Source organism: Syngnathus floridae, chromosome 15 (genome assembly GCF_059516105.1).
Source record: "Syngnathus floridae isolate MCC-2025c chromosome 15, RoL_Sflo_1.0, whole genome shotgun sequence".
Taxonomy (NCBI): domain Eukaryota; kingdom Metazoa; phylum Chordata; class Actinopteri; order Syngnathiformes; family Syngnathidae; genus Syngnathus; species Syngnathus floridae.
The window spans coordinates 12,787,656-12,808,492 of record NC_142427.1 but is presented as its reverse complement, the minus strand read 5'-3'; the positions used below and the strand labels follow the sequence as shown (position 1 = coordinate 12,808,492).

General features: G+C 53.2%; 5 protein-coding genes and 1 non-coding gene across 16 annotated transcripts in view; 3 read left to right on the top strand and 3 right to left on the bottom strand.

Annotated features, from left to right (window-relative positions):
• The first annotated feature begins 129 nt into the window (after positions 1–129).
• Positions 130–7,324, top strand: gemin5 (gem (nuclear organelle) associated protein 5). Its single transcript, XM_088398505.1, has 27 exons — positions 130–427; positions 616–770; positions 832–1,013; positions 1,087–1,244; positions 1,319–1,417; positions 1,483–1,615; positions 1,680–1,845; positions 2,019–2,231; positions 2,308–2,393; positions 2,458–2,540; positions 3,020–3,162; positions 3,227–3,300; positions 3,380–3,561; positions 3,642–3,781; positions 3,844–4,015; positions 4,069–4,242; positions 4,311–4,358; positions 4,451–4,585; positions 4,663–4,758; positions 4,847–4,984; positions 5,079–5,226; positions 5,330–5,449; positions 5,521–5,731; positions 5,798–6,076; positions 6,152–6,645; positions 6,816–6,897; positions 7,122–7,324. The coding sequence occupies exons 1-27, from the start codon at positions 286–288 to the stop codon at positions 7,275–7,277; spliced, it is 4,209 nt and encodes a 1,402-aa protein (XP_088254631.1). The 5' UTR covers positions 130–285; the 3' UTR covers positions 7,278–7,324.
• A 62-nt stretch (positions 7,325–7,386) lies between these two features.
• cnot8 (CCR4-NOT transcription complex, subunit 8) lies at positions 7,387–10,160 on the bottom strand. The gene is made up of 7 exons (XM_088398535.1): positions 10,015–10,160; positions 9,132–9,326; positions 8,766–8,959; positions 8,428–8,589; positions 8,215–8,359; positions 8,010–8,120; positions 7,387–7,926 (listed from the first exon to the last, which is right to left on the bottom strand). Exons 2-7 carry the CDS (start codon positions 9,246–9,248, stop codon positions 7,798–7,800), a joined length of 858 nt encoding a protein of 285 aa, XP_088254661.1. The 5' UTR covers positions 9,249–9,326; positions 10,015–10,160; the 3' UTR covers positions 7,387–7,797.
• Positions 10,161–10,229: 69 nt separating this feature from the next.
• On the bottom strand, positions 10,230–13,838 carry fam114a2 (family with sequence similarity 114 member A2). 2 transcript variants are annotated; one of them, XM_088398520.1, is made up of 13 exons: positions 13,566–13,838; positions 12,824–13,062; positions 12,613–12,715; positions 12,321–12,529; positions 12,104–12,238; positions 11,875–12,036; positions 11,685–11,808; positions 11,529–11,614; positions 11,311–11,415; positions 11,071–11,195; positions 10,776–10,848; positions 10,655–10,708; positions 10,230–10,577 (listed from the first exon to the last, which is right to left on the bottom strand). In XM_088398520.1, the coding sequence occupies exons 2-13, from the start codon at positions 13,040–13,042 to the stop codon at positions 10,476–10,478; spliced, it is 1,497 nt and encodes a 498-aa protein (XP_088254646.1). In that variant the 5' UTR covers positions 13,043–13,062; positions 13,566–13,838; the 3' UTR covers positions 10,230–10,475. The 2 variants fall into 2 exon arrangements, with proteins under 2 accessions (XP_088254646.1, XP_088254647.1); XM_088398521.1 differs by having other exon boundaries at positions 12,863–13,062.
• LOC148386833 (microfibril-associated glycoprotein 3-like) lies at positions 11,474–16,084 on the top strand. 2 transcript variants are annotated; one of them, XM_088398533.1, is made up of 3 exons: positions 11,474–13,143; positions 14,855–15,088; positions 15,171–16,084. In XM_088398533.1, the coding sequence occupies exons 1-3, from the start codon at positions 13,059–13,061 to the stop codon at positions 15,767–15,769; spliced, it is 918 nt and encodes a 305-aa protein (XP_088254659.1). In that variant the 5' UTR covers positions 11,474–13,058; the 3' UTR covers positions 15,770–16,084. The 2 variants fall into 2 exon arrangements, with proteins under 2 accessions (XP_088254659.1, XP_088254660.1); XM_088398534.1 differs by lacking the exon at positions 11,474–13,143 and adding an exon at positions 14,336–14,478.
• A 235-nt stretch (positions 16,085–16,319) lies between these two features.
• On the bottom strand, positions 16,320–16,391 carry trnae-uuc (transfer RNA glutamic acid (anticodon UUC)). The gene has a single exon. It is a non-coding gene; the product is annotated as a tRNA-Glu (tRNA).
• A 116-nt stretch (positions 16,392–16,507) lies between these two features.
• LOC148386831 (polypeptide N-acetylgalactosaminyltransferase 10-like) overlaps positions 16,508–20,837 on the top strand; it is a 42,393-nt gene continuing 38,063 nt past the window's right edge. For 4 of the 9 annotated variants that reach the window (XM_088398510.1, XM_088398506.1, XM_088398508.1 and 1 more), the window contains exons 1-5: positions 16,511–16,676; positions 17,331–17,470; positions 17,636–17,697; positions 20,105–20,222; positions 20,581–20,692. In XM_088398510.1, the coding sequence (XP_088254636.1) occupies positions 20,594–20,692 (99 nt within the window). In that variant the 5' untranslated portion in view covers positions 16,511–16,676; positions 17,331–17,470; positions 17,636–17,697; positions 20,105–20,222; positions 20,581–20,593. Of the gene's footprint in view, positions 16,677–17,330; positions 17,471–17,635; positions 17,698–20,104; positions 20,223–20,580; positions 20,693–20,837 lie in introns of those variants that run through there. The other 5 variants (XM_088398516.1, XM_088398514.1, XM_088398512.1 and 2 more) reach the window with 4 other exon arrangements.

The following is a 20,837-nucleotide window of genomic DNA, read 5'->3' as shown; positions in this document are numbered from 1 at the left end:
TTAAATGTATTTGAATAGTAACCATGATTGATACGGTATTAATAATTCGGTTAATTCACCCAAACATATGGTCAGACCTGAATTATTTTGTCGTAAAAGGAGTGTTTTGGGGCTTGCCCGGCTTACGTATCGGCAGGGTTTTACGACAACACGCTGACATACGGTCGTTGCCGTGACGCTCCGCCAGTCTGTGGGAAACATGTGAGATGCGCATTTGTGTTGCTTCCGAGACTTATTTTTCCTTTTTTAAAGTTGGAAATCATTTCAACGCTTACCACATTGATCATGCATGAACGACTCCTTCCCGCCTCTCCCAATTGGTACTGCTCTCGCTGCTGTGATGTCAGCAGCGGTGGCTTACTGGGCTTCGGAGCCAAAAACTTCATTTATTTGATTGACGTGTCTGCTGCTACTTGCAGTACTCAAGGTAAGTAAGTGAAAGTTACGTAAAACAGTATATGCATCTAATAAAACAATTCAGAGTGCGTTTTAATGTGACTTTTCGGTGTATTGGCCGTTATCGCCTAAAAGCGGCAAACCCTCCTTTTCGGTCCAAAGTCAATGCATTCCCTGGTGACTGGTCTCTTTCCTTTGTACGTGTGTTCAACGTCCCAGGTCTTCTTGTGGGCCACAAAGGCTTGGTGTCGGGAGTTTCCTTCTGCCAGGATGTGACGCAGAGTCACATCTGCGCCAGCGCCTCCGTCGATGGCGTCATCCTCTTCTGGGACACCAAAACTCGATCTCTCTTACGGGAGCATGCGGCTCATCAGGTCAGTTCTGCAGCTCCGGTTTGATGCCAATCCCAAATAATGACCATTCTTTCATGCTCAGAGCGCTATCTCAGCCTTGCACTGGTCCCCGCTGGACAAGAATCTGGTGGTGTCGGGCGACGAGAAAGGCATTGTGGTGTGTCACTGGTACAACACGGGAGACACAGCCAGCTTCTTCCCCGAACCCAGAAGTATCATCTGCCTCACCTGCTCCCCGCACAACTGGAACACCGTGGCGGTCGGGTAAGATGACGACACCGACGCTGAAAGAAAAAATGACTCGTGCCTTGTTATTGGGCTTGATACTTTTGTGCAGCTATAAAGACGGCATGATTGCGCTGATCGACGTGAGCAAGAAGGGTGAGGTGACCCGTCGGCTCCGTGGCCACGACGACGACATCCATTCACTGGTGTGGTCGCCGCTCGCCGACGAGGACGCCCTCCATTTGAGAGCGGAGGCCGGCGGCGACGACGGTAAGGGTAGTCAACCGGACCGTAATGTCATTTTTCGTCCGAACGTTCGCCGACGTCTCTCGCCTACGTTCCAGCTTCAAAGGGACCGAGTGCGGGAGAGGAGAAGGGCTGCTACCTGGCGTCAGGAAGCAAAGACCAGACGGTGAGGATCTGGAGCACGGCCACAGGAAAAGGTGAAATGTCTTGAACAAAATAAAAAGGTTGTTGATGACTGAGGAAATGGGGCGCTTGCGCGCAGGCGTGTCCACCCTGAAGCTGCCCTTTGTGAAGAGACGAGGCTCTGCCGTCGACCCCACGCTCAAAGAGAGACTCTGGCTCAACCTCCACTGGCCCAAAGGCCAAGCCGCGCGCCTCGTTTCCAGTTGCTTCAGGTCCGTTCCACCGTCCGTCCACGTCTTCGGCGGACATGCCACAAACCCGCTTGCTCGTGCGCAGCGGTGAACTGCTGATGTGGGACCTGACCCGGACGGGCAAGCAGAGGTGGACCCTGTTCGGCTCGTCGTCCGAGGGCCAGAACCACAGCAGGATCGTGTTCAACACCGCCGGCTTCACGCTGCCCGACGGCCGCGAGCTGCTCGTCAGCACGTCCTTAGACAGAGAGGTCAGATAACGAACGTCGCCTAGCGTCATGCTAACGCACGGTGGCAAAAGATAGGCTAAGGAAACTAGCATCCGATGGATCTTTTTTGTTTGAGCGAGCAATTCCCATCGAAGAAAGGCGCAAATTGCCCATGTTCAGCTTTTGCTTTAGTTTTGCGCTCCACTGATGTTCAGGTGAAATGTTGGGACCTGGCTGACCTGGACTGCCGTTGGACGCTGCCCACGCTGGGCGGCTTCGTGTACAGCGCGGCCTTCTCGCCCGTGGCGAGCGGCTGCCTGGCGCTGGGCGTGGGCGACAACATGATCCGCGTGTGGAACACGCTCTCCGCCCACAACCCCTACGACGCCCGCTGCTTTTGGCAGGGAATCAAGTCCAAAGTCACAGCGGTAAGAAAGCCTGGTTTGGCGCAAATTTCCAGGAATGGGATTAGTTTCTACAAAATGGCCTTTTTGGTCATTGCAGCTGGCTTGGCATCCCAAACGAGAGGGAACCTTGGCGTTTGGAACGGACGATGGGAAAGTGGGAATCTACGAAGTCTTCTCCAGCAAGTAAGAGGTATCTTTCCAAACCATTTCACCTCCACTTATTGCTGACTCTGTCATCTCCTCGCAGGCCGCCTCAGATCTCCAGCTCCTACCACAAAAAGACGGTGTACTCGCTGGCCTGGGGACCGCCGCTCCCCCCGATGTCATTTGGTACGAACGTCTTTCCAGCACAATTATAGGGCCGGTCAGCAAAAAGACAGAAACGGAAAAAAAAACAATCTCTGCACGTCTCTCTAGCCGCCTTTCTTGTAATTGACTGTGTAATTGAACGAGCTCAGTTCTTTGAAGAAACTTGGGCCAGATGGCGTTTTAATGAGTCCATCCGTCAAACGCCGGCTCTCGGGCCCTGATTGTTGCCATGCCGACCATCTGCCTTTTGAGGCGCTAAAAGAAACCTTTCGTGTCGGGTCATTTGTCGTCTTAAGACACGACGGTGTTTGATGTATTTCTGTTTACTTTGAAACACCTGCATGCTGAGCGGACACGACAAAACATCTGCTCTTCCCGTCGCATTTAAGGAAGGAGACGTCGGTCTGATAAGAACTACAAAATGAGCTTCTTTGTACTTGCGCCTGTATTATACTGCCCCCCGGTGACCGTCCAAAATGCTGTCATCGTGTGGCCTTCAGGCGCGGCGGCGGCGGAAGGCAAGGCGTCCCACAGCCTGTACAGCTGCGCCGGCGAGGGCGTGATCCTGCAGCACCAGCCCACCGACCTGAGCGGCGACGCCTACGACCTCGACAAACTCATCCGGCAGACCAACGACATCAAGGTACGCAGGGAGGGGGCAAAGAGCCGTCGACTTTTGGAACAAGTTTTCTCTCTTTTGTTAACAGCACAAGCTTTCTCCTCACACCGACCTCAGCTGGAAGCCGGACGGCAAAGTGGTGGCGATCGGCAACGAGGACGGGTAAACGAGGGCCGCCCGGCCGGCCGGCGGCCAAGGCTCGCCACGCCACGTCCCTCGTCAAGCCCCGCTCTTCTCGCAGGTGCATCGACATCTACCGGGCTCCGTCGCTGAAGCTTGTGTGCAGCATCCAGCAGCACCACAAGGTGATCAACGCGCTGCGATGGCACCCCGAAGACAACGCGCCGCCGGAGCTGCACGGCCTGCTGGCGTCGGGCTCCTGCAACGCCGTCGTCTACGTGCACGACCTGCGCCGGCTCATAGGTCTTTGACCAACGACTGAAAATGAAGCGCAATCGCCATTAGGGCGGGCGAGCGACAAAGATGAATGTTTCCTGCTGCAGAGAATCCTCCAGAGAAGCCGTCGGTGTTGACGGAGCCGTACCGCCGACTGTGCGGCCACACCAACAAAATCACCGGCCTGGCTTGGAGTCCGCACCACAGCGCCAGACTGGCCAGCGCCTCCTACGACGGGACGGCCCAGGTAACCGCCTTCTCGTTCTCGCCGCCAGTGTGGTGTTTCGACGTTTGCTTTGCGCTATTCAGGTGTGGGACGTGGAGCAGGAGGCGGCGCTCTGCAACTACCGCGGCCACCTGGGCTACCTGCTGAGCGTGCACTGGTCCCCCGTGGATCCGGACGTCATCTGGACGGGAGGGAAGGACTTCACCGTGCAGGAGTGGAGAGTCTCCAAGCAGGAGTTCGCAAAGCCGCCCAAAGGTGACGCGACGGCGCCCACCCAAACCAGCAAAGCCTCATCTTCTTCCTCTCAGGGAAGAAAATGGTGGACCTGAAGGAGAAAGCCAAGCAGAAGAAAAAGAGCAAAAAGTCACCAGACGCAGCAGCGTCCCCGGAAGTGAACGGCGAGCACGTGACCAACGGACAGGGAGCCCCGGACCAAGCCGAAGAGGACGTCGGCCCGACGGGCAGTCCCGTGCCCCCGCCAGGTGACAACGGCGCCTTGTCCCCTTGTCTTGCGCAACCTGACAGAACATCTGTGTGCAACCTTCCTCAGCACCGCAAAGGAAATGCGCACCTGGAGCCAAGAGCAAAGACAAACAAGGTACCTTTGACTTTGACTTTTTCCGCCACATTGCGTGCGTGCCTGCCTGCGTGCCTGCCTGCCTGCCTAATGGCTCACGCTCATGCGTGCAGCGTTTGCCGACTCGACGGCTCTCAAGAGGAAGAAGGCTCGCTCCGTCCTGCCCCTGAGCACCTCCATGGACCACCGGCCCAAAGAGGATCTGCTGCAGGATTGCTTGACGCTGGCCTCCATTACGCACGACGCCGGTAAGCGGACGCTGGAAACTCAAGTGTGTGATTAACGTGCCGTTGACTCACTCTGTTCTCCTGTACCGGCACGCTAGCCCCCCCCGCTGGCTGCGTCGCCGGCCAGGGCGAGCACGTCCACCTCGGTCTGTTCTCCGACAGGGCCGCCCTGCACCGGATGTTCCGCGCCGAAGGTGTGTTTGACTTTCACGTGCTCCCGGCGGCTCTAAACGAAGACGGGAGGGTTTCCCCTCTTTTCTTTTTTTTCCTTTCCCCTCTTAGAGGAGGCTCACGTGGAGGGCGGCCACGTGGAGTCGGCCGTCTACCTCCGGCTGTGGAGCGGCGACCTGGAGGGGGCGCTGCGGCTTGCCGCCGAGAGAGGAGAGCTGAGCGACCACCTCATCGCCGTGGCTCCTGCGGGTGAGAAACGTAAAAGGTGGCCACGGCGAGGCGGCGTGTGACTTTGCGCTCACTCGCCGGCTGGCCGGCCGGCCGGCTCGGGTCTCGCTCGCAGCGGGTTACGCGGTGTGGAGCGACGCCGTGCAGCGCTACGTCAAGCAGCTGTGTCTGCAGGAGCAGCACGTGAAGGCGGCCGCTTACCTGCTGGCCATCGACCGCGTCGACCAGGCCGTGCGGCTGCTGCGCTCGCACAAGCTCCACAGGTACGTACGTGGTCGAGGTGATTGCGTTGCGTCGTTAGTTTTGCTTCATGTCATTTCGATTTGAAGTCCTCATCAATGGATGTGGCTTTCGTGGTGTTTTTAGGGAGGCCATCGCTCTGGCCAAAGCGCGGCTGCCGGCTGAAGATCCCGTCCTGAAGGAGCTCTACACCAGTTGGGCCGTCACGTTGGAAAAAGACGGCCATTTCTCGGCAGCCGCCAAATGGTGACTCGCCACGGCTCCGAGCCCATCGCTCCGACGGCACGTCCGGTTCACGTTACGTGCCGTTCTCCCAGTTACATCGCGGCGGGCGCTAGCTTCGACGCAGCCAAGGCAATCGCCCGCAAGAACGACGTGACTTCGCTGAGGACGGCGGCGCGTTTGGCCAGCGCGGCGGGCGAGGTCACTCTGGCCGAGTCGTTGGCATTGCGCTGCGCCAAAGACTCGGCGGCGGCGCGGGATTGGCTGGCCGCGCAGGAGGTTCTTTCCTCCCACCGGGGCCTGCTGGTCAGTGCATTTGGAAGGAATCATGAAAGGAGGAACGGATTGATTACGAGCCACGTTGTTGCGCAGGTTCACAGGCTTCACCTCAGCGTGGCCGAACTGCTGTGCGCATCCCTCGCGGACGTCCTCCCCGAGATGCGCGGCCTTGGCCACGCGTGGGCGGCCCCGGGCTCCAGCGGCATCCTGGAACGGGCGCGCCGCGTCTGGACCCAACACTTGGGCGTCTCTCCCGCGGACTCGGACGCCGCTCGCGGCCACCTTGACGCTCGCGGCCACCTTGGCGCTCTGCTCGTCGAGCTTCAGAACGTAGAGAGCCCCCCGCACTCGGCCAGCCTCCCCCTCACGCAGGTAGCCGACCGTAGTGGGCCAACTCGTATCTGAGCAATGTTTGGACGTGTCGGTGAGCTGCTATTTGCCGTTTAGGTGCTGCTGTGTTTGTCCCGTCACGTGGCCCGCGGCGTCCTGTCCTGGTTGCTGGATGACAGCGGCACCTTGGCGAAGGAGCTGTGGCTGGCGGCCGCGTGGCTCCGGGAGGCCGCCGACTTCCGGGTCTCGGCCGCCCTCTTTGGAATGCTGGCGGCCGCCTCGGAAGAGGTCGACCCTGACGTGGACCGAGAAGCCCGAGCCGCTGCCGACAGCCTGCGGGCGTGGGCCGCCTACCACCGTCTCTACCAGTTGTGGTGGCGACGCCCGGCTGACGATGGCAACGGGCTCCAGGCCGAGGGCTCACCGGAGGAAGAAGAGGAAGAAAGGCGGCTATCCGGTGAGCTGGGCTTTAACGTCTCCTCGCTTCTGTCAGAGCCTCACGCCGCGTGCCAGGCCGAGCGACGGGCGACGGAGGACTTGCAAAAGCGCCTGGCCCTCATGGTGGCGCAGCACGGCCGCGACCAAGAGCAACCTACTGAGGCTGGAGGGCAGTGAGTGCTTGTATTATACTCGTGGAAACCTAGCCATGTTGTGACCCTGCAGTGAGTGCTTGTTTTCTCCTCGTGGAAACCTAGCCATCTTGTGACCCTGCAGTGAGTGCTTGTATTCTACTCGTGGAAACCTAGCCATCTTGTGACCCTGTCCTTCTCTTTTCTTTAAGGCCCCAAGACACTTTTCTCTCCTTGACTTCAGAGATGGCAAAACACCAAAGGCAGCTGGCTGATATTCCTGACACCATCAAGGTAACAACGCGAGATCGTAACAAAATTGAAACATTTCAGGAGGTGATTTTTCTTTCTTCTCTCACAAATGACTGAGTTATTTTGTGAGCAAAGTTTGAAATGACATACGGGGTGGGGTCAGTTGTTGGGCCACGACGGCCCTGAGATGAGTGCAATGTGCGTCGTTTCACAGCTCAGGCCTGTTTTAACCAATCAGCATCCTGCTCCTTGCTTCCACCGTCTAGCTGTATCCTCGTCCCGACGTAGTGGAGTGCTGCCTGGTCCTCCTCCACCTGGGCTCCCTTGTCCCGGAGTCCCCGCGGAGGGCCGCCAAAGACCTGTTGGGGAAATACGGAACGGGCCCCACGCTAAGTAAGGCCTCCCGACCATTTTTGGGCTGAAGGACCTGTGCGGTCATTTTGTTGAATTAAAAAAAAAAAACTCAGAAGGTATGTCAAGAGCTTCCTTTCCCCCCCCCCCCCACCCACGGTTAAAAGAAGAAGCAGAGTGTACTTTGAAAATACATAACAATTTAATGTACAACAGTTTAAAACAAGTCCGAACGTAAAAACAACGGTAACATCTTCACGCCGACAGTAGTTTGGCCCGGGCAAAAAACGGACGCATGCATTTAAAAGGTTCTCTCTTGACATCCGGAGAAAAAAATCTAAAACATTTTTATTTGTCTTTCCAAAAAATGATACATTAGAAATTTACATTGGGTGGAGGAGGGCCCTACCGGCCGGCCGGCCGGCGGGCGCTCACTTTAAAAGCGAGTGAGCGCAGCTTGGTAAGAAAAAGCGCCGCTGGTGTTGTGGTCCCACGCTCGCTCGCTCGCTCGCTAACGACAACGAGCGAACCCAAAACAAAAAAGGATTTAAAAGCTTCTTAAAACAAGTGCAAGGAGAGCCAGGCTGGGAGTCAGTGCTTGTTGTTGCTCTCCTCCTGGCCCGAGCCGGAGATTCCGTTCTGGGGTTGCGTGGAGCCCGAGCCCAGGCCGTACAAGCGGCCGCAATACTTGGCGTCGTCGATGTTGTCCTCGAAGAACAGCTGAGGGGGAAAGCAAAGAGACTGCTCAATGCTGGCCCAGCGAGCTCCTTCCCCCTGTGTGGGAGTGGAGTGCCCGCCGCTACCTCTTTCATCCTGAAGAAGGCCATGCCGGTGAGCAGCGAGTCAGAACCTGCCTGATGCTGCCGCCCGATGCGCTTCAGCTCCAGCTGGTCCGCCACTTCCTGTAAGCCACCCTGAGAGATGCAAATGTGAGCAGAGCACATGACCTTAATGACCTACTTTGTCCACATTGCTAAAGGGATAGGAAGACGTAAGCCTGCTGCATACCTTGAGGTTCTTGCAGCTCTTCATCAGGTATTTGACGTCGTAGATGGCAGGGAAGAAGAGGTTGAGAATCTGGAAGAAGTCGTGTTCCTCCTCGGGCAGCCTGGCGTCCGTCAGCAGCTTCACCAGGTAGCCAAAGTCGTAGCCGCTGTAGACGGACCATGGTTCGTGATGGAAAATAGCAGCAAATTGGGCAGGGCGGCAGGCGGCAACAACCTGTGGAAGGAGAGCCACTTGACGTTGTCGCACAGCACCAGGCCCGACGTCATGAGAAGCTCGGCAAAGTAGAGCGTGTCGATGCCCTCCTCCTCGTGCTTCTTGAACTGAAGGCCCGAATTCTGCAGGAGGTCGATGGAGTCCTGAGAGTACATGTCTTCTCTGGAGTCAAAGAGAATTTTTCCAATTATTTTCGCCTCCCATACAAGCAAGTTGCCTCATCCATCATCTTGATCAAGTCTTGCGTAATACACCAGCAAAGTGTCATTCTCAAACGACAAGTTGACCTTCTTTCGATACAGCGATGCTGCCGAGAACTTTAAAAATGGCGAGCGTACGTGAGGTTGAACTTGAAGTTGAACTGCCAGGTGGTGGTGCCGTGCGGGTAGTCGCCGTCCTGGTTCATGAAGGTGAGGCCCAGCTGGATGATCTTAAGCAGGTCCACGTTGCAGCGCAGCAGCTGGTACTGGTAGTCCACCGTGCTGCGGAACTCGCCGATGGGCCGCACCACCACGCCGGGGAATTCCGTGTCCTGGCCAGATAGAAAACCAAGTCGGTTTCGAAGTCAGTGCTTGTTGTCGCTCTCCTCCTGGCCCCGTCCCGTCCCGTTCCGCTCCGGGGTCGCCCGAAGCCCAGGCAGGCCTTTCGGCGACGGCAAATGCTGTTTGGCTTTGTAGGGGGAGGCTATCGTAGTCATCACTTACCATGGCAATGTAGTTGTAGCTCTGGATGATCTGTCGGATTTTCTTCATCTCATCGTCCACGTTGCTGGCCCAGACCTCGCAGATGATCTGGCTGGCGTCCGTGAGTGCGGCCGGCATGTTGGCGGCGGCTCACGAGACCTTTTGACGATCCCCACCGACAATGGTGCGGCGCTCCGGGGAGGGGCCAAATAATAGCTGATGGGGGGGGGACACATTCGCCATGAAATACATCCAGGCCTGGAAGTGCAGCAGCTTTTGCCAAGCACCCAGGCTAAACCTAGCTCCCCTCGTACATGCTCTGCTCTGGCTCTGCTCAGCTCATGCTCTGCTCTGCTCTCCTCTCACATCAACATGCTTCTTTGATGCCAATGTACTACTTTCCAATAAGTGCATACCATTTATCTTGGTTTTGATGAGTCAAACACACACACGTTTTACCAATCAAATCTCATTCATGTGAATCTTAGAGTGACTTTAGGTGTTCATGATCTGATTGTAGCTTTTTTCCTAGGAGCGCGCGTTGCATGATGGGTACGGCGCTCGGAGTTGTTGACTACTACTCCTACCCCTACCGGACGAGCTTTCACGTCGCTTTCAGTAGTAGACTTGTTTTGTAACGCAGCAGGAAAGATGGATGCCTCTTCGAGCGATTGTTGATGTCCAACAATTTGTGGCGACTTCCTAACGGGACAAGTAACGGCACCGACGCCGGGAGTTTAGCACTCTTGCTAACGTTTGCTAGCCAACGCATTGCAGGCATCACTGGTCGCTCAACGGCCGCGTTTTTTGGCCTCGTCTACGACAGCGACAACGCCTGCCAAGCTGTCGACATGCAAAGAAAGCTGCTGCAGAAATGAAAAGGACTGCGCAAATCTGCTTGTACCTGGCGATTTCCTCGACGTAGCCGAGCTAGCAAGTGCCGCACCGGTCTTCTTCTTCTTCTTCTCGGCTCGGCTCGGGTCGCGGGCTGCTTCCTTCTTTGTGGTGCCAATGGCTTCCGGTTCACGTCGTTATCGCCACCTGCAGGTCGTCCGCGAGGCGCATGGCAAGGGTGCGTAACGCAAATGGGTTCATTGAAGGAAAACGCATACAACACACTTGCCGCTCTCTCTTTTTTTATTTAAAGCCCATCATTATGGTTTGTCACACTGTTGGGCACCGCAACGCTTCCTTCCCATTTGACCACCTGAGCTTTGAGCTTTTTCCACCAGAATGGACGCGACTCCCAAAGCAGCAGTGGTAATCGTTCTGCAGTGGTAATAGTTCTGCAGTGGCATGTTGGACGCATAGAAAAAAGTCGAGTTAACACTGATTGAAACGGAACAAAAGAACAGGTCTCCCCGCTCAGGAGTCGAGCGGATCGGCTTGTCTCTGGATGTGGCCGATCTCCAGAATGGGCATCAGGAGTTGGAAGGCATCCTGGATGTACGACGCGCTGTTGGATGCCTGCGACAAGGGGAAGGAAGATGCTTTCGTGCTTATGAGCACCAACAGAGCCGGAACTCTTCAATTTGGACACAAACCTCTAAGAAGACTCCTGTTATGAGCGGGTTGAGGACTTCTCCCTTCTCGTTGGACTGGGTGGGGAAAAAAAGAAGGAAATGAATCTTTGACTCATTTTCTCATATCTATTTTTCTACTCACCCCTGCAGTGGTCAGACAGGCGGTGAACTTCTTGGAAAGCAGCGAGACTTCTTTACACAGGACAACTGTCAGCCTGAAGGAAGGAAGGAAGGAAGGAAGGAAGGAAGGAAGGAAGGAAGGAAGGAAGGAAGGAAGGAAGGAAGGAAGGAAGGAAGGAAGGAAGGAAGGAAGGAAGGAAGGAAGGAAGCTGACACTTTGGCTTGACGCTGACATTTTGGCTGGTTAGCATGTCATGTTAAGTGCTAACTCTGCTCCATTTGCAGCAATAGTACACAGGAGTGGAGACCCGTCTTACTGTGACAGGACGTCCGCCTCCACGTCGCCGTTGGACAGCAGGAGGCTTTCGCCCAGCTTGTGGAAAAGCTCGATGGAGCGCGCCGTCAACTCGGCCAGACTCCTGATGGCGGCGGCGTTCACTTCCTGGGAAAATGAAAAGGTAACGAACAAAAGTAGCACTATTTCGACAGCTTCGGAATCTTGAACTGCAATGAAGCAGTTTGAGCACAGGGTGGTGGCGCTGTTTTATGTGGCGTACCTCCACTGTGAGCTCGGTCCTTTGGTCGTCGTCGTCCTCCTCCTCCTCACGCTCCTCTGCCGGTTTGCTCAGGTCTGCCGTCACAGCGCAGGCGTCTTTGCAGGCCTGTTAGGCGGTCACATTGATTTGATTTCATTTCATAGTGTCCCCATTTGTTTTACTCGTCAGAACAGAGGGCGTAGGAGTAAGCGCACCCACTTAGCATATCACGAAATTACCTTGCAGAGTTTTTCAGCCGTGGTGGAGACACTGAGGCCCTCCAGAGCCCGGGCGAGCTCCGCCTCAAACTCGGAGCCGTCTCCGTCTGGAATGACACACGACGATGATCCGTCATCGCCCCGACGCGGCAAATTCACCCAGGTGATGTTTTGCACCTTTCTTCTCATCCACGTCGTCGTCGTCAAATTCCATCGTGGAGAATGCGTCCTTGATGAGCTGCAGCTCTCCTCTCAGCTTATTCCGCTCGACGCCCGACAGCGTCGTCAGCACTGACTTGACCTGCGGAAAAGGAACATCAAATTCAGGAGGAATTCCTCTCCTCGACCTCTCTGGCTTCCATCCTACCTTTGACTCGCTTTCCCGAGAAAGCATCTCCAGAGCCTCAAGGTGGGCCAGGCCCTGGTACCGGTCGAAGAGCACCCCGTAGTGAGCCGGCGGCGCCTTCTTCTCCGAGTCCGACGACTCCTCCGCCTGAAGCTCTTCTCGCTCCTTGGCCTCCCTCAGCACCTGGCCGAGAAGACGGAAAGGTCGGTCCTCGGGCTCTCGGCGTTCTGGCCTGACTTGCTCGCTTCACCTGAGAGAGCGTGGAGTTCCTGATCATGAGGCCTTTGGTTTTCTTGAAGCCGGGGTCGCCTTCCGCGATGACGTCCATGGTCTTCTTCCCGATGAACTCCAGAGCGTCCAGGCCACCGCTGATCATGGTCTTGCCCTGCGAGCACGACCCGAGTGGCGCCACTGACTTGACTGCAGCCGTGCGCTTTTGCCTTTAAAAAAAGGACGGAATGACTTACTGTGTTGTGAACGACGTCGGTGAGCGAGGAGAGCATCCCCATGGCGCCGCCCGCCGCCGCCGCGCCGTCTCCACCCACCCGTTCCGACTCATCCCCGTCCCGCCGCTCCTCCGCCTTCTCGTCGTCTCGCGCTGGGACGGACAGCGCGGCGGGGCTGGGGATTCCCAGCGACGTCTCGGCCTTCTCGATGACTTGCGTCAGCCCCTGCCCTGATGATGGCGACGATGTCATAAAAGCGATGTCAGAGGAGGTCGGTGGCTTTCTGGGGGAGTCCAGCGGCGTACTGACTCACCCACAGCGGCCGCAGTGGCAGTGGCGGTGGACAGGATGGATTTTCCCCAGCCGCCCCAGTAGCCCCAACCCCCCTGCAAAACTGTCGATTGACTCGGCGGGGCCTGAAACAAGGAGCGCGCGCAGTCAAATGGAGAAAGCCAGCGTCAATACTGAGCAAGATTTATGGACAAAAGTGTGTATTTCCATCTTTTTGGTCAACAAAGTTTTACTTTGCCTAGTGGCTTTGATTGCGGTGACTGACGGGCGACCTTTGGTGGCTCCTCGTCCACTTTGGCCGTCGTCTCCTCGGCTTGGGCTTGAAGCTCCGCCCTCCTCCTGGCTTTCCTGGTGGGAGCCACGTCGGGTGAGGTCGGCGGGGAGCCGTCAGGCGCCTGGGCGGCCCGGGCGACCTGAACCTCAGGCGGCGCGGTAACTTGGCTGTCCGACATGCTCGAGCCTTAGCGCATGCCTGCGGAGAAAGGACGGGGCGTCTGTAAAGCTGATGTGGACCTAACATTCCTTACTTTCATAAGTATATCATATCCTAAAGGTATGTTGCAATGTATTCAGAATTTCTCTTTATTTCCTAATAAATGCCTCAGCCCTGATGGATGGATGGATGGATGGATGGATGGACGGATGGTAACAATGCTATGTGTGCAACTGACTCCCGTTTGTTTGGAGTCATCAAAAGACACATAGTTCGTATCTATCTATAGACAACGTTGAGGTGCAAAGTTGTGAAAACGACAGATTGGGAACGTTCAGTAAACCTTGTTGAGTCAAACTATTGAGGTGACGTCACCACCAAGTAAAAGTGTTTTGTTTACTGTATTCGATCGATGTCCAACAAGTTTCAGCCAGCTTGGGCAACCTAAAGTTGTGTCAAAGGGCCAAGTTGATGGCTTTTCCTCATTTCGATACCATTTGATACGTTTTGATGCGACATCATTTTGTAAACAAACAACTCACCTCGTCTCTTGCTCTCCTGCAGCTGTCAAAGTGTGGATGCTAGCAGTTAGGCTCGCCTCCGTGCAAAGTTTCTCTCTGAAAAACAACACCAATACATGTGTCCACGGGGGGAGTTTATTATTCGATCTCGTCTTGGCTTTGCAGACGGGATCGAGTGCGTCAACATTCCAAATCTACGTATTGCCTGTCGACTTTTGTCTTCTAGTTGGATTAGCCACGTCACAAACGCGTCTGCCCTCCCTAGGATAGGCACCCAAAGAAGATCCGGTTGAAAGTTTCAAAATAAAATCAAACGAGAGAAAACGTCGCAATCAAATTTCGTTGTATTGACATTTTTCTACACAGCCTGAGGAGCAAGCCACAAAGTCAAATAAATAGGTAGCTTTAAATACGTGATCGTTCTATCAACGCAAACGTAACTACAATTTCATATTCAAGTGACGGAAAAGTTGGTCAGAAATACCTGCCAACAAACCACTTTCACGCCAATCACTACACGGAAGTAGTAAACGACTTCCGGTATTGTCTCAATCTGCAAGAAAATCTGTAAATAATAATAGTAATACTGTACACGTAGATGTTAATGTAATTATATCGTTTTGAAAAAGCCTAAAGTGGCAGTGCAAAGCAATTTCAATCTTTGCCTCTAGATTGGCCAACGAGTACAATTTACAAATATAGGAATACATGATCATGTACATGGACGTGTAAGTAAAAGGACGACTTATTTCAACCTTTGATTGACTTGGAATAAAAACCGCCCAAGCAATTGTCTGTGGCGTTACCTGACAGTTAGCCACGCCTCCTCGGTTGACGTCATTGTTTTCCACCTTAACGCGGAAATAGACAACGCAACCGAATTGAACTCTTTCAGCTTTTAACGCAGTTTTGACGGGAACAAGAGAACTTTTGGGTAAAATACCGTGTTATTTAGCGTTTAAAATTGGAAGTCGTTTCTATTGATTGAGGATTTTCCTTTTGCATTCTGCTTGGAGTCCAAGACCGCACATTTGGGTTGAGTGTGCCTGCCGCGTGTGTCATCTACTGTACCGTGGAATTGTACATTTCTTACAGTCATCCCACGTGAAGAAGACAAATATTGGAAATGTCCTATGGAATTTGTACCAGTGTGATCGATGCGAATGCAATGCAACTCCATTTCATGTTTGTCTTTGGATGTGAACACTTTTGCTTCCTTTTAGTTTTCGTTTGCATTTGTTGGAATTTGCGTGCAGCTACAATGGCTAATGATGAGTGTTGTAAAAATGTCACCTGTCCTGTTTCTGCAGGTCTGCCTCCTGTCGGCATGGCGACCGTTAAGAACATCCCCGTGCTGCTGCGGCTCCTCCTCGGCGTCTGCGCGTGCGTCGCAGATGGCGCCGCCGAGAACCGCTCGGAGGCCGCACCCGCCCGTGTTGTGCTCAAGGAGGGAACCGATGCACGGATCGAGTGCAACGTGACCGGGGTCGGTGGCAATGTCACGTGGTACGGTCCTGGCGGACGGCTGCCCGTGGAGGACCCGGGTAAGCCTTGTTGGAGAACGGCCGGTGGGACCTGGCTTATCGATCAGGCATTCAAGGCCTGCCTGTGCTTTTGTCCCCGCAGGCGGAAAGTGGCTCATTGAGGAAAGCGGCGGCGGCCTCAACATCAGCGTCGTCTCCTTCGAGGACCGCGGCCGCTACACCTGCGTGTGGGAGGACGGCGGCAACTACAGCGTGACGGTCCGCGTGGCCTACACCCACAGCGGCCTGGGCGTCTACTACGTGGGCGTGTGCCTGGCCACCTTCTCCGTCACCATGGTCCTCAACGTGGCTCTGCTGGGCATGGTCCGCAGCCACCTGAAGAAGACCGAGCGGGCCGTCAACGAGTTCTTCCGTACCGAGGGCGCAGAGAAACTCCAGAAGGCCCTGGAGATCGCCCGCCGCATCCCCATCATCACGTCGGCCAAGACGCTGGAGCTGGCCAAGGTCACGCAGTACAAGACCAAAGAGTTTGCGCGGCACATGGAGGAGCTGGCCCGCAGCGTCCCCTTGCCACCGCTATTGCTCAACTGCCGCGTCGGGGCCGACGAGGTGGGCAACGCCGAGCCCCCGGACAGTGGCAGGGAGGCAGCCGGCGACGGGGCGCCGGCGGGGCTGATGGCCGGGGGGGGAGATGGAGAAAGCCACCTGGGCCGCCTGGAGGTGTTGATTCACTCGCCGTAAAGTTCGAAAACGGGCAAGGGATGCATTTGTGAACAACACCGAGAAAAACAATTGGAAAAAGAAAAAGAGCGCGGTCTGTTGATCGACCACCAGGGGGCGCTGTGCCGTTGTCTATCACTCAAAGTCCAAGGCTTTTGGTTCGCGGATGCTGACGTACGTTCCCGTTCATTCCACAGCACTTTGTTTGGTAATTGTCCAAACGATATTGAAAAATGAAACCAAAAGAATTTGGACCATTGGCAGCGCTCACGGCAAGATCTCTTGGTGTTCTTTTGTATGTGTTGTAAAAGTAAAACCGTTTCATGTACTGTCAAATCATTTGTGTTGTGTTCAACGACGTCATGGAGTTTTACTTGATTTGAACATCCGAATGCCTATATGCTGGACGCTTTCTTTCCTTTGTTTGTTTGTTTGTTTTAAAAAAAAAGAAAAAGCTTTAGGGTAGGGCACGCCGTGTCAGTGCTTTATTAATGACAAGAAAATGCCGCGTTAGTTCGTATTATCCCAACTTATTTTTTGGTGTAGGTCTTGCGTGGAAGAAAAAGGAAAGTTCCCATACCGGGAGTCGAACCCGGGCCGCCTGGGTGAAAACCAGGAATCCTAACCGCTAGACCATATGGGACTTACACTCGAAGCGCAATATTATTTTTGTATTTGTATGTATTTGATCAAATTTCCATTCATCTCGATATTCGAACAAGTGCCAACTTGTCTCTCGCTCGCGCACGCGCGTGCTACGCCTCCAGTTGTTGGTTCGTCCGAACGGCGTCGTGACGTCATTTGCGCCAGGTGTCATGGGGAATGGCGATAGTCGAATGGGACGGGCAACAAATGTCTTCTTCACGTTTCTCTTTTTTGCATTTTCGTGAATTCATTTGAACCATTCGTGGTAGTATCCAGCTTAACGGTGAGTGATGTGATGATGAGCACTTTTTTCCCGGTCCGTCTTACTGCCGTCATATTAACGAAGCTGAAGTGCTCAGCCAAGCGAGCGAGCGAGCATGCCTGCTAAGGAAAAGGACAACGTTCACGGCTTTCATTTGACACAGAATGCGGCAGGACAAAGACTACTTCAACTTTATTTGTTATATTACGGGATACACAAAGATGAAAAGTTTTTCTTTGTTCTTTCTCCCCTTTGCCAAATATTTGCTTGAGGTAGAGCTATTTGTCAGGCATCTGCTCTTGGCTTGCATATTTATTTGAATTTCACATCTGCACTTGTATATACAGACATATAGATGGATGGATAGATAGATATGTGTAGGCTACTTTCTTTCTTTCTGCTTTTCCCAACCGTATAAGACGAATAGAGAGATGATGCCAACGGTGGTTTAGAAGGCGATAGTTGGATTTAGTGATTGACATCTTTCAAAGCATGCACCAGCAAACGCCGTACTTCCTTCCATCCTGAAGTTAAAAGCCTACCGTGGCCGGCTGTTGGCGAGCACCCCCTCTCGCCCGGAATGACAATAACCTTGGGCCTCCGTGTTGTTGACTCACTTCCCAAAAAGAAATAGATAGAGAAATAAATAACAGCAAATCCATCCTCCTTTCCCAGACCTGTCGTCTCCGGAGGCGAGCTTATCTAAATAGAATTGATCGGCCCCAGAGATCATTCATCACGCCGGGCCCGGCCGGCAAGACAGAGGGGGAAGCGAGGTTTGAAGGATTTGAATTTTTCCAGCAGATGTCACCGAGGTGAGCAACACACATCGATTGGATGGCAAATAGCTTTGCACGCACGCACGCTCGCGGGGAGAAAAAGGGAACAAAGTATGCAAATGAGCAATTCATTACTTGAAGTGTCATTTATATGAACTCGTGTTTGCTCTCTTTGGTTTGCTGTGTCGTCAACGCTAAAAGGAAAGCGAGCCAAAAGGACGACAGATGATGCGTTTGATGACATTTTCCTTTGCTGAGCAGCTGTGAGTATCTCAGCCACTTGTTTGCCCGTTTTTGCCCGTGTTTGCCCGTGTTTGTGTTTGTGTGCGTGTGCGTGTGTGTGTGCGTGTATGTGTGTGTGTGCGTGTGTGGTCTGTCCCCACGTATCGTTGACTTTCCTTCAAGACGCAAGGTCTCGTGATTTTTCTTTTCAACCCAAGTGAGTTGCAGTTCCACTCCAGCACTGTAAGTGGTGCTCATCTGCATTACAAACTTGTTGGATGACTCCCATGTATTGAAAACGACTTGATCATTATTAGGGATGCATTATTCTTATTCTAACCAATGTAATCCTGCCACACACAGCTTTGGGAGGGATGCTTTTGACCGGACACGCGTACGATCGTTAGGCCGCACGTAGCGTTAACGTACGTTTGCGACTGCACCGATGGCCGCAGCCCCGCCGTCGACGCACATCCCGTCCTTATCGCCGAGACGGATGAGCCGAGGAGATTCCGTTCCATCAAATGAGATGCCTGGGGGGGTCAAAGATTGCCCGGTGGCAAAGACTCAGACGGATTGAGTGAACCAACGAACGGGAGAACGCATGATAAATATGCAGTAATGAATCTCATGCAATATTCATTGACCCGCTTCCTTCCCTCGCCTCCTCCTCCTCCTCCTCCGCTTCCTCCTCCCACTGTGTGTTTTCTAACACAGGTGAGAAATAACACTTGGATGACACCAACGTAATAAGTGTTACTATTCAAGCCTCCGTGCAAATGGAGCTGGCAGATCCGCTTGTATTTACATAATTCACTGTCAGAGAGCCAGTCTCAGTACAGTCGCCTTTGCCAAGGCCCACAATCAGCTGTAACGTTTGCTCATATTTGGGTCACGGCGACGGGCCAGTGAACGACTCCATGAAATTATTTCGCCAAGAGTTGACGGAAAATTCCCAAACTAGGAGATTTACAAAATCATTTTGTTTTCATCAAGTTCAAAATTGCCTGTCGTGTAAACTACTCTAGATCGTATGAATGCAGCGTGCTGTTATAAAACAAACCAAAAAAATCATTATAGCTTCCCCCCCCCCCCCAACCGCCGCTAAAATCCAAATGTACCCTAGCGAGGATGAAAGGAGCATTTCATCTGCCACGCCGCCTTTGTTTTCATGGTTTGGAGCAGTCGCTCACAAACACCATCAATGTGTGTTTGCTCATTTGGCAGCAAACTCAACAGATTGACTGGGGGAGCCAAATACGTAAATGGCAGGCGTGCAGGAGCAACAGCTTGCGCAAACACAATGTGAGGCAAACTTACCCGACGGAAACCACGTTCAAACAAATCGCTGGACTTCTCCAACCCAAAAGCTATTTACTTGGCAGATGTGCCAAAGTGCAGCAGCAGAGCGCCAACAACCAGCCTACCAAGCCACGACTGACGACATGTCCCATTTTCTCCCGCCTTTAGTATCGGCACCTGGTATCGACTCACTCGGCAAGTCCCCGATACCTAAAAATAAGGCCCGATACTCGCTCCTAATTAGTTCTTTCAAGAATATTTATCATCAAAACAATTGAAGAAAGAAAGAACGAAAGAAAGAAAAAGCAGCTTTCTATAATGACTAAAACAACGGACAGTGATTTTCAAAATAAGACCCTAATCATGGGCAAAAAAAGAGGGAATCACAGCAAAGCCAACCAAGGCGTGTGAGAGCCAAGCTCCCAAAAAAAAGATGTCAGTACCTCCGTAAAAGAACTGCGGGCGCGTTTTATTGTTCGGTTGAGACTTAATCAAGAGTGTGCGGATCCAGCTTTGATCAGACGTTCACATCGAATATCGGACGGCGAGGACAAGATCTTTTCATGTTGCAAAATTGATTTGTGTGCGTGCGGTGTAATTTTCTTTGACGACAGGCGGGCGGGCGGGCGGGCGATTGCCAAGCCGCTGTTTCGATGACCTGGAATTGTTTTGTTTTTTTTCAAATTTGTTTTGCTTTAATCCAGAGGCAAAACATGACAGACGTAGTATATGCTATTGTTTTATCGAGACGCTAAATATCTCACTCTGCGTCCGGTGACTGGAGTTTCATTTTCGAACTAAAAAAACCGTCTGTCACGCTATCCTAATTGATTGCGATGCAGCGGTATCATCAGCGTCCCTTGAAGGACGCGTACGTACCAAGCCAAATGGCCCCTGTTGGATTGTGTTTCGCTAAGCTGCTTCCCCAGTTTGTGTTTTACGTCATGCAAAAATAAATACATGAACAATGAGGAGCAATCACACGCATCACTTCCCGCTTTCTCACTCAATTCCAAGAACATTCTCGTCAGCAGCCAAAGATAAACAACATTAGCGGCGTATACAGCGAGCAAAAGAAGCGGTGTGACGTACGGCTCGACAAGGTTTCAGCTTGGCTTTTTTTCTCTCTGTTTGTTTCTCCTCCAGGTGCTCGCCAGACACATGCCGAGAGACGCCGGCGGCCACGATTTGAACATTAATCACACGAGTGACGCGGCAGGCCTCGCGTACTTGTGGATGGCAGGTGGCGTCGAAAAGCAAGCAGGTGCGCGGCGCGGCGCGCCTGACAACAAAAGTCACCCGCTAATTCCGTCCTTCATTCCTTCCTTTCAAACACAAAGGAACTCTTTTCACCCACGCGAAAAACCCAAACTAGCAACTCGCCAAAACTGTTGGCAAACAGACCAACTTTCCCAGCATGCTCGTCACGCGGACTAGCTAGCACGCTAGCGTAGATGAAACGCAAGCGAAAGCAGAGATGACGTTGACTCAATCAACTCACACACACACACACACACACAACGCGTTATATTTACAGGACGGAGATGCAAAAAACATCATCTGTAGGTGTGTTTGAAGTACGCTCTGTGATTTTTTATTTATTTAATTTTTTTTCTCTCCAGTTTGCCGTCGGGGATGGGTGGGAAGCCATCGTGCGGAACAGCTGCTCCATCGAATTATCACCTGCCTAATCGGGCCTGCCTGCTGCTTTGTAGTTGCCGCAGCTACCCCGAGGTAAACAATTCCCTGGAAAACAAACTTGCACGCCAACAGGAGTTTCACTTTTATGTCGTTGGAATCCATTTATACCAACAAAGCGGCCGCGTTGGCGGGAGAAGAACACCTTTTTGGAGTGAGTGCCCTTCAAGGAATTCATCAT

Excerpts from the sequence above, each read along its gene's own strand:
- gemin5 (XM_088398505.1), top strand. The coding sequence starts at position 286 with ATGCATGAACGACTCCTTCCCGCCTCTCCCAATTGGTACTGCTCTCGC. Across the intron at positions 771-831 it reads GGGAGCATGCGGCTCATCAG|AGCGCTATCTCAGCCTTGCA; the intron begins GTCAGTTCTGCA and ends TTTCATGCTCAG. Across the intron at positions 1,014-1,086 it reads TGGAACACCGTGGCGGTCGG|CTATAAAGACGGCATGATTG; the intron begins GTAAGATGACGA and ends ACTTTTGTGCAG.
- cnot8 (XM_088398535.1), bottom strand. The coding sequence starts at position 9,248 with ATGCCGGCCGCACTCACGGACGCCAGCCAGATCATCTGCGAGGTCTGG. Across the intron at positions 8,590-8,765 it reads AACTTCAAGTTCAACCTCAC|AGAAGACATGTACTCTCAGG; the intron begins GTACGCTCGCCA and ends CTTTGACTCCAG. Across the intron at positions 8,121-8,214 it reads AGAGCTGCAAGAACCTCAAG|GGTGGCTTACAGGAAGTGGC; the intron begins GTATGCAGCAGG and ends TGCATCTCTCAG.
- fam114a2 (XM_088398520.1), bottom strand. The coding sequence starts at position 13,042 with ATGTCGGACAGCCAAGTTACCGCGCCGCCTGAGGTTCAGGTCGCCCGG. Across the intron at positions 11,615-11,684 it reads CGACGTGGATGAGAAGAAAG|ACGGAGACGGCTCCGAGTTT; the intron begins GTGCAAAACATC and ends GTGTCATTCCAG. Across the intron at positions 10,709-10,775 it reads CCTGTCTGACCACTGCAGGG|TCCAACGAGAAGGGAGAAGT; the intron begins GTGAGTAGAAAA and ends TTCCCCACCCAG.
- LOC148386833 (XM_088398533.1), top strand. The coding sequence starts at position 13,059 with ATGCCTGCGGAGAAAGGACGGGGCGTCTGTAAAGCTGATGTGGACCTA. Across the intron at positions 13,144-14,854 it reads AAGTATATCATATCCTAAAG|GTCTGCCTCCTGTCGGCATG; the intron begins GTATGTTGCAAT and ends CTGTTTCTGCAG. Across the intron at positions 15,089-15,170 it reads GCTGCCCGTGGAGGACCCGG|GCGGAAAGTGGCTCATTGAG; the intron begins GTAAGCCTTGTT and ends TTGTCCCCGCAG.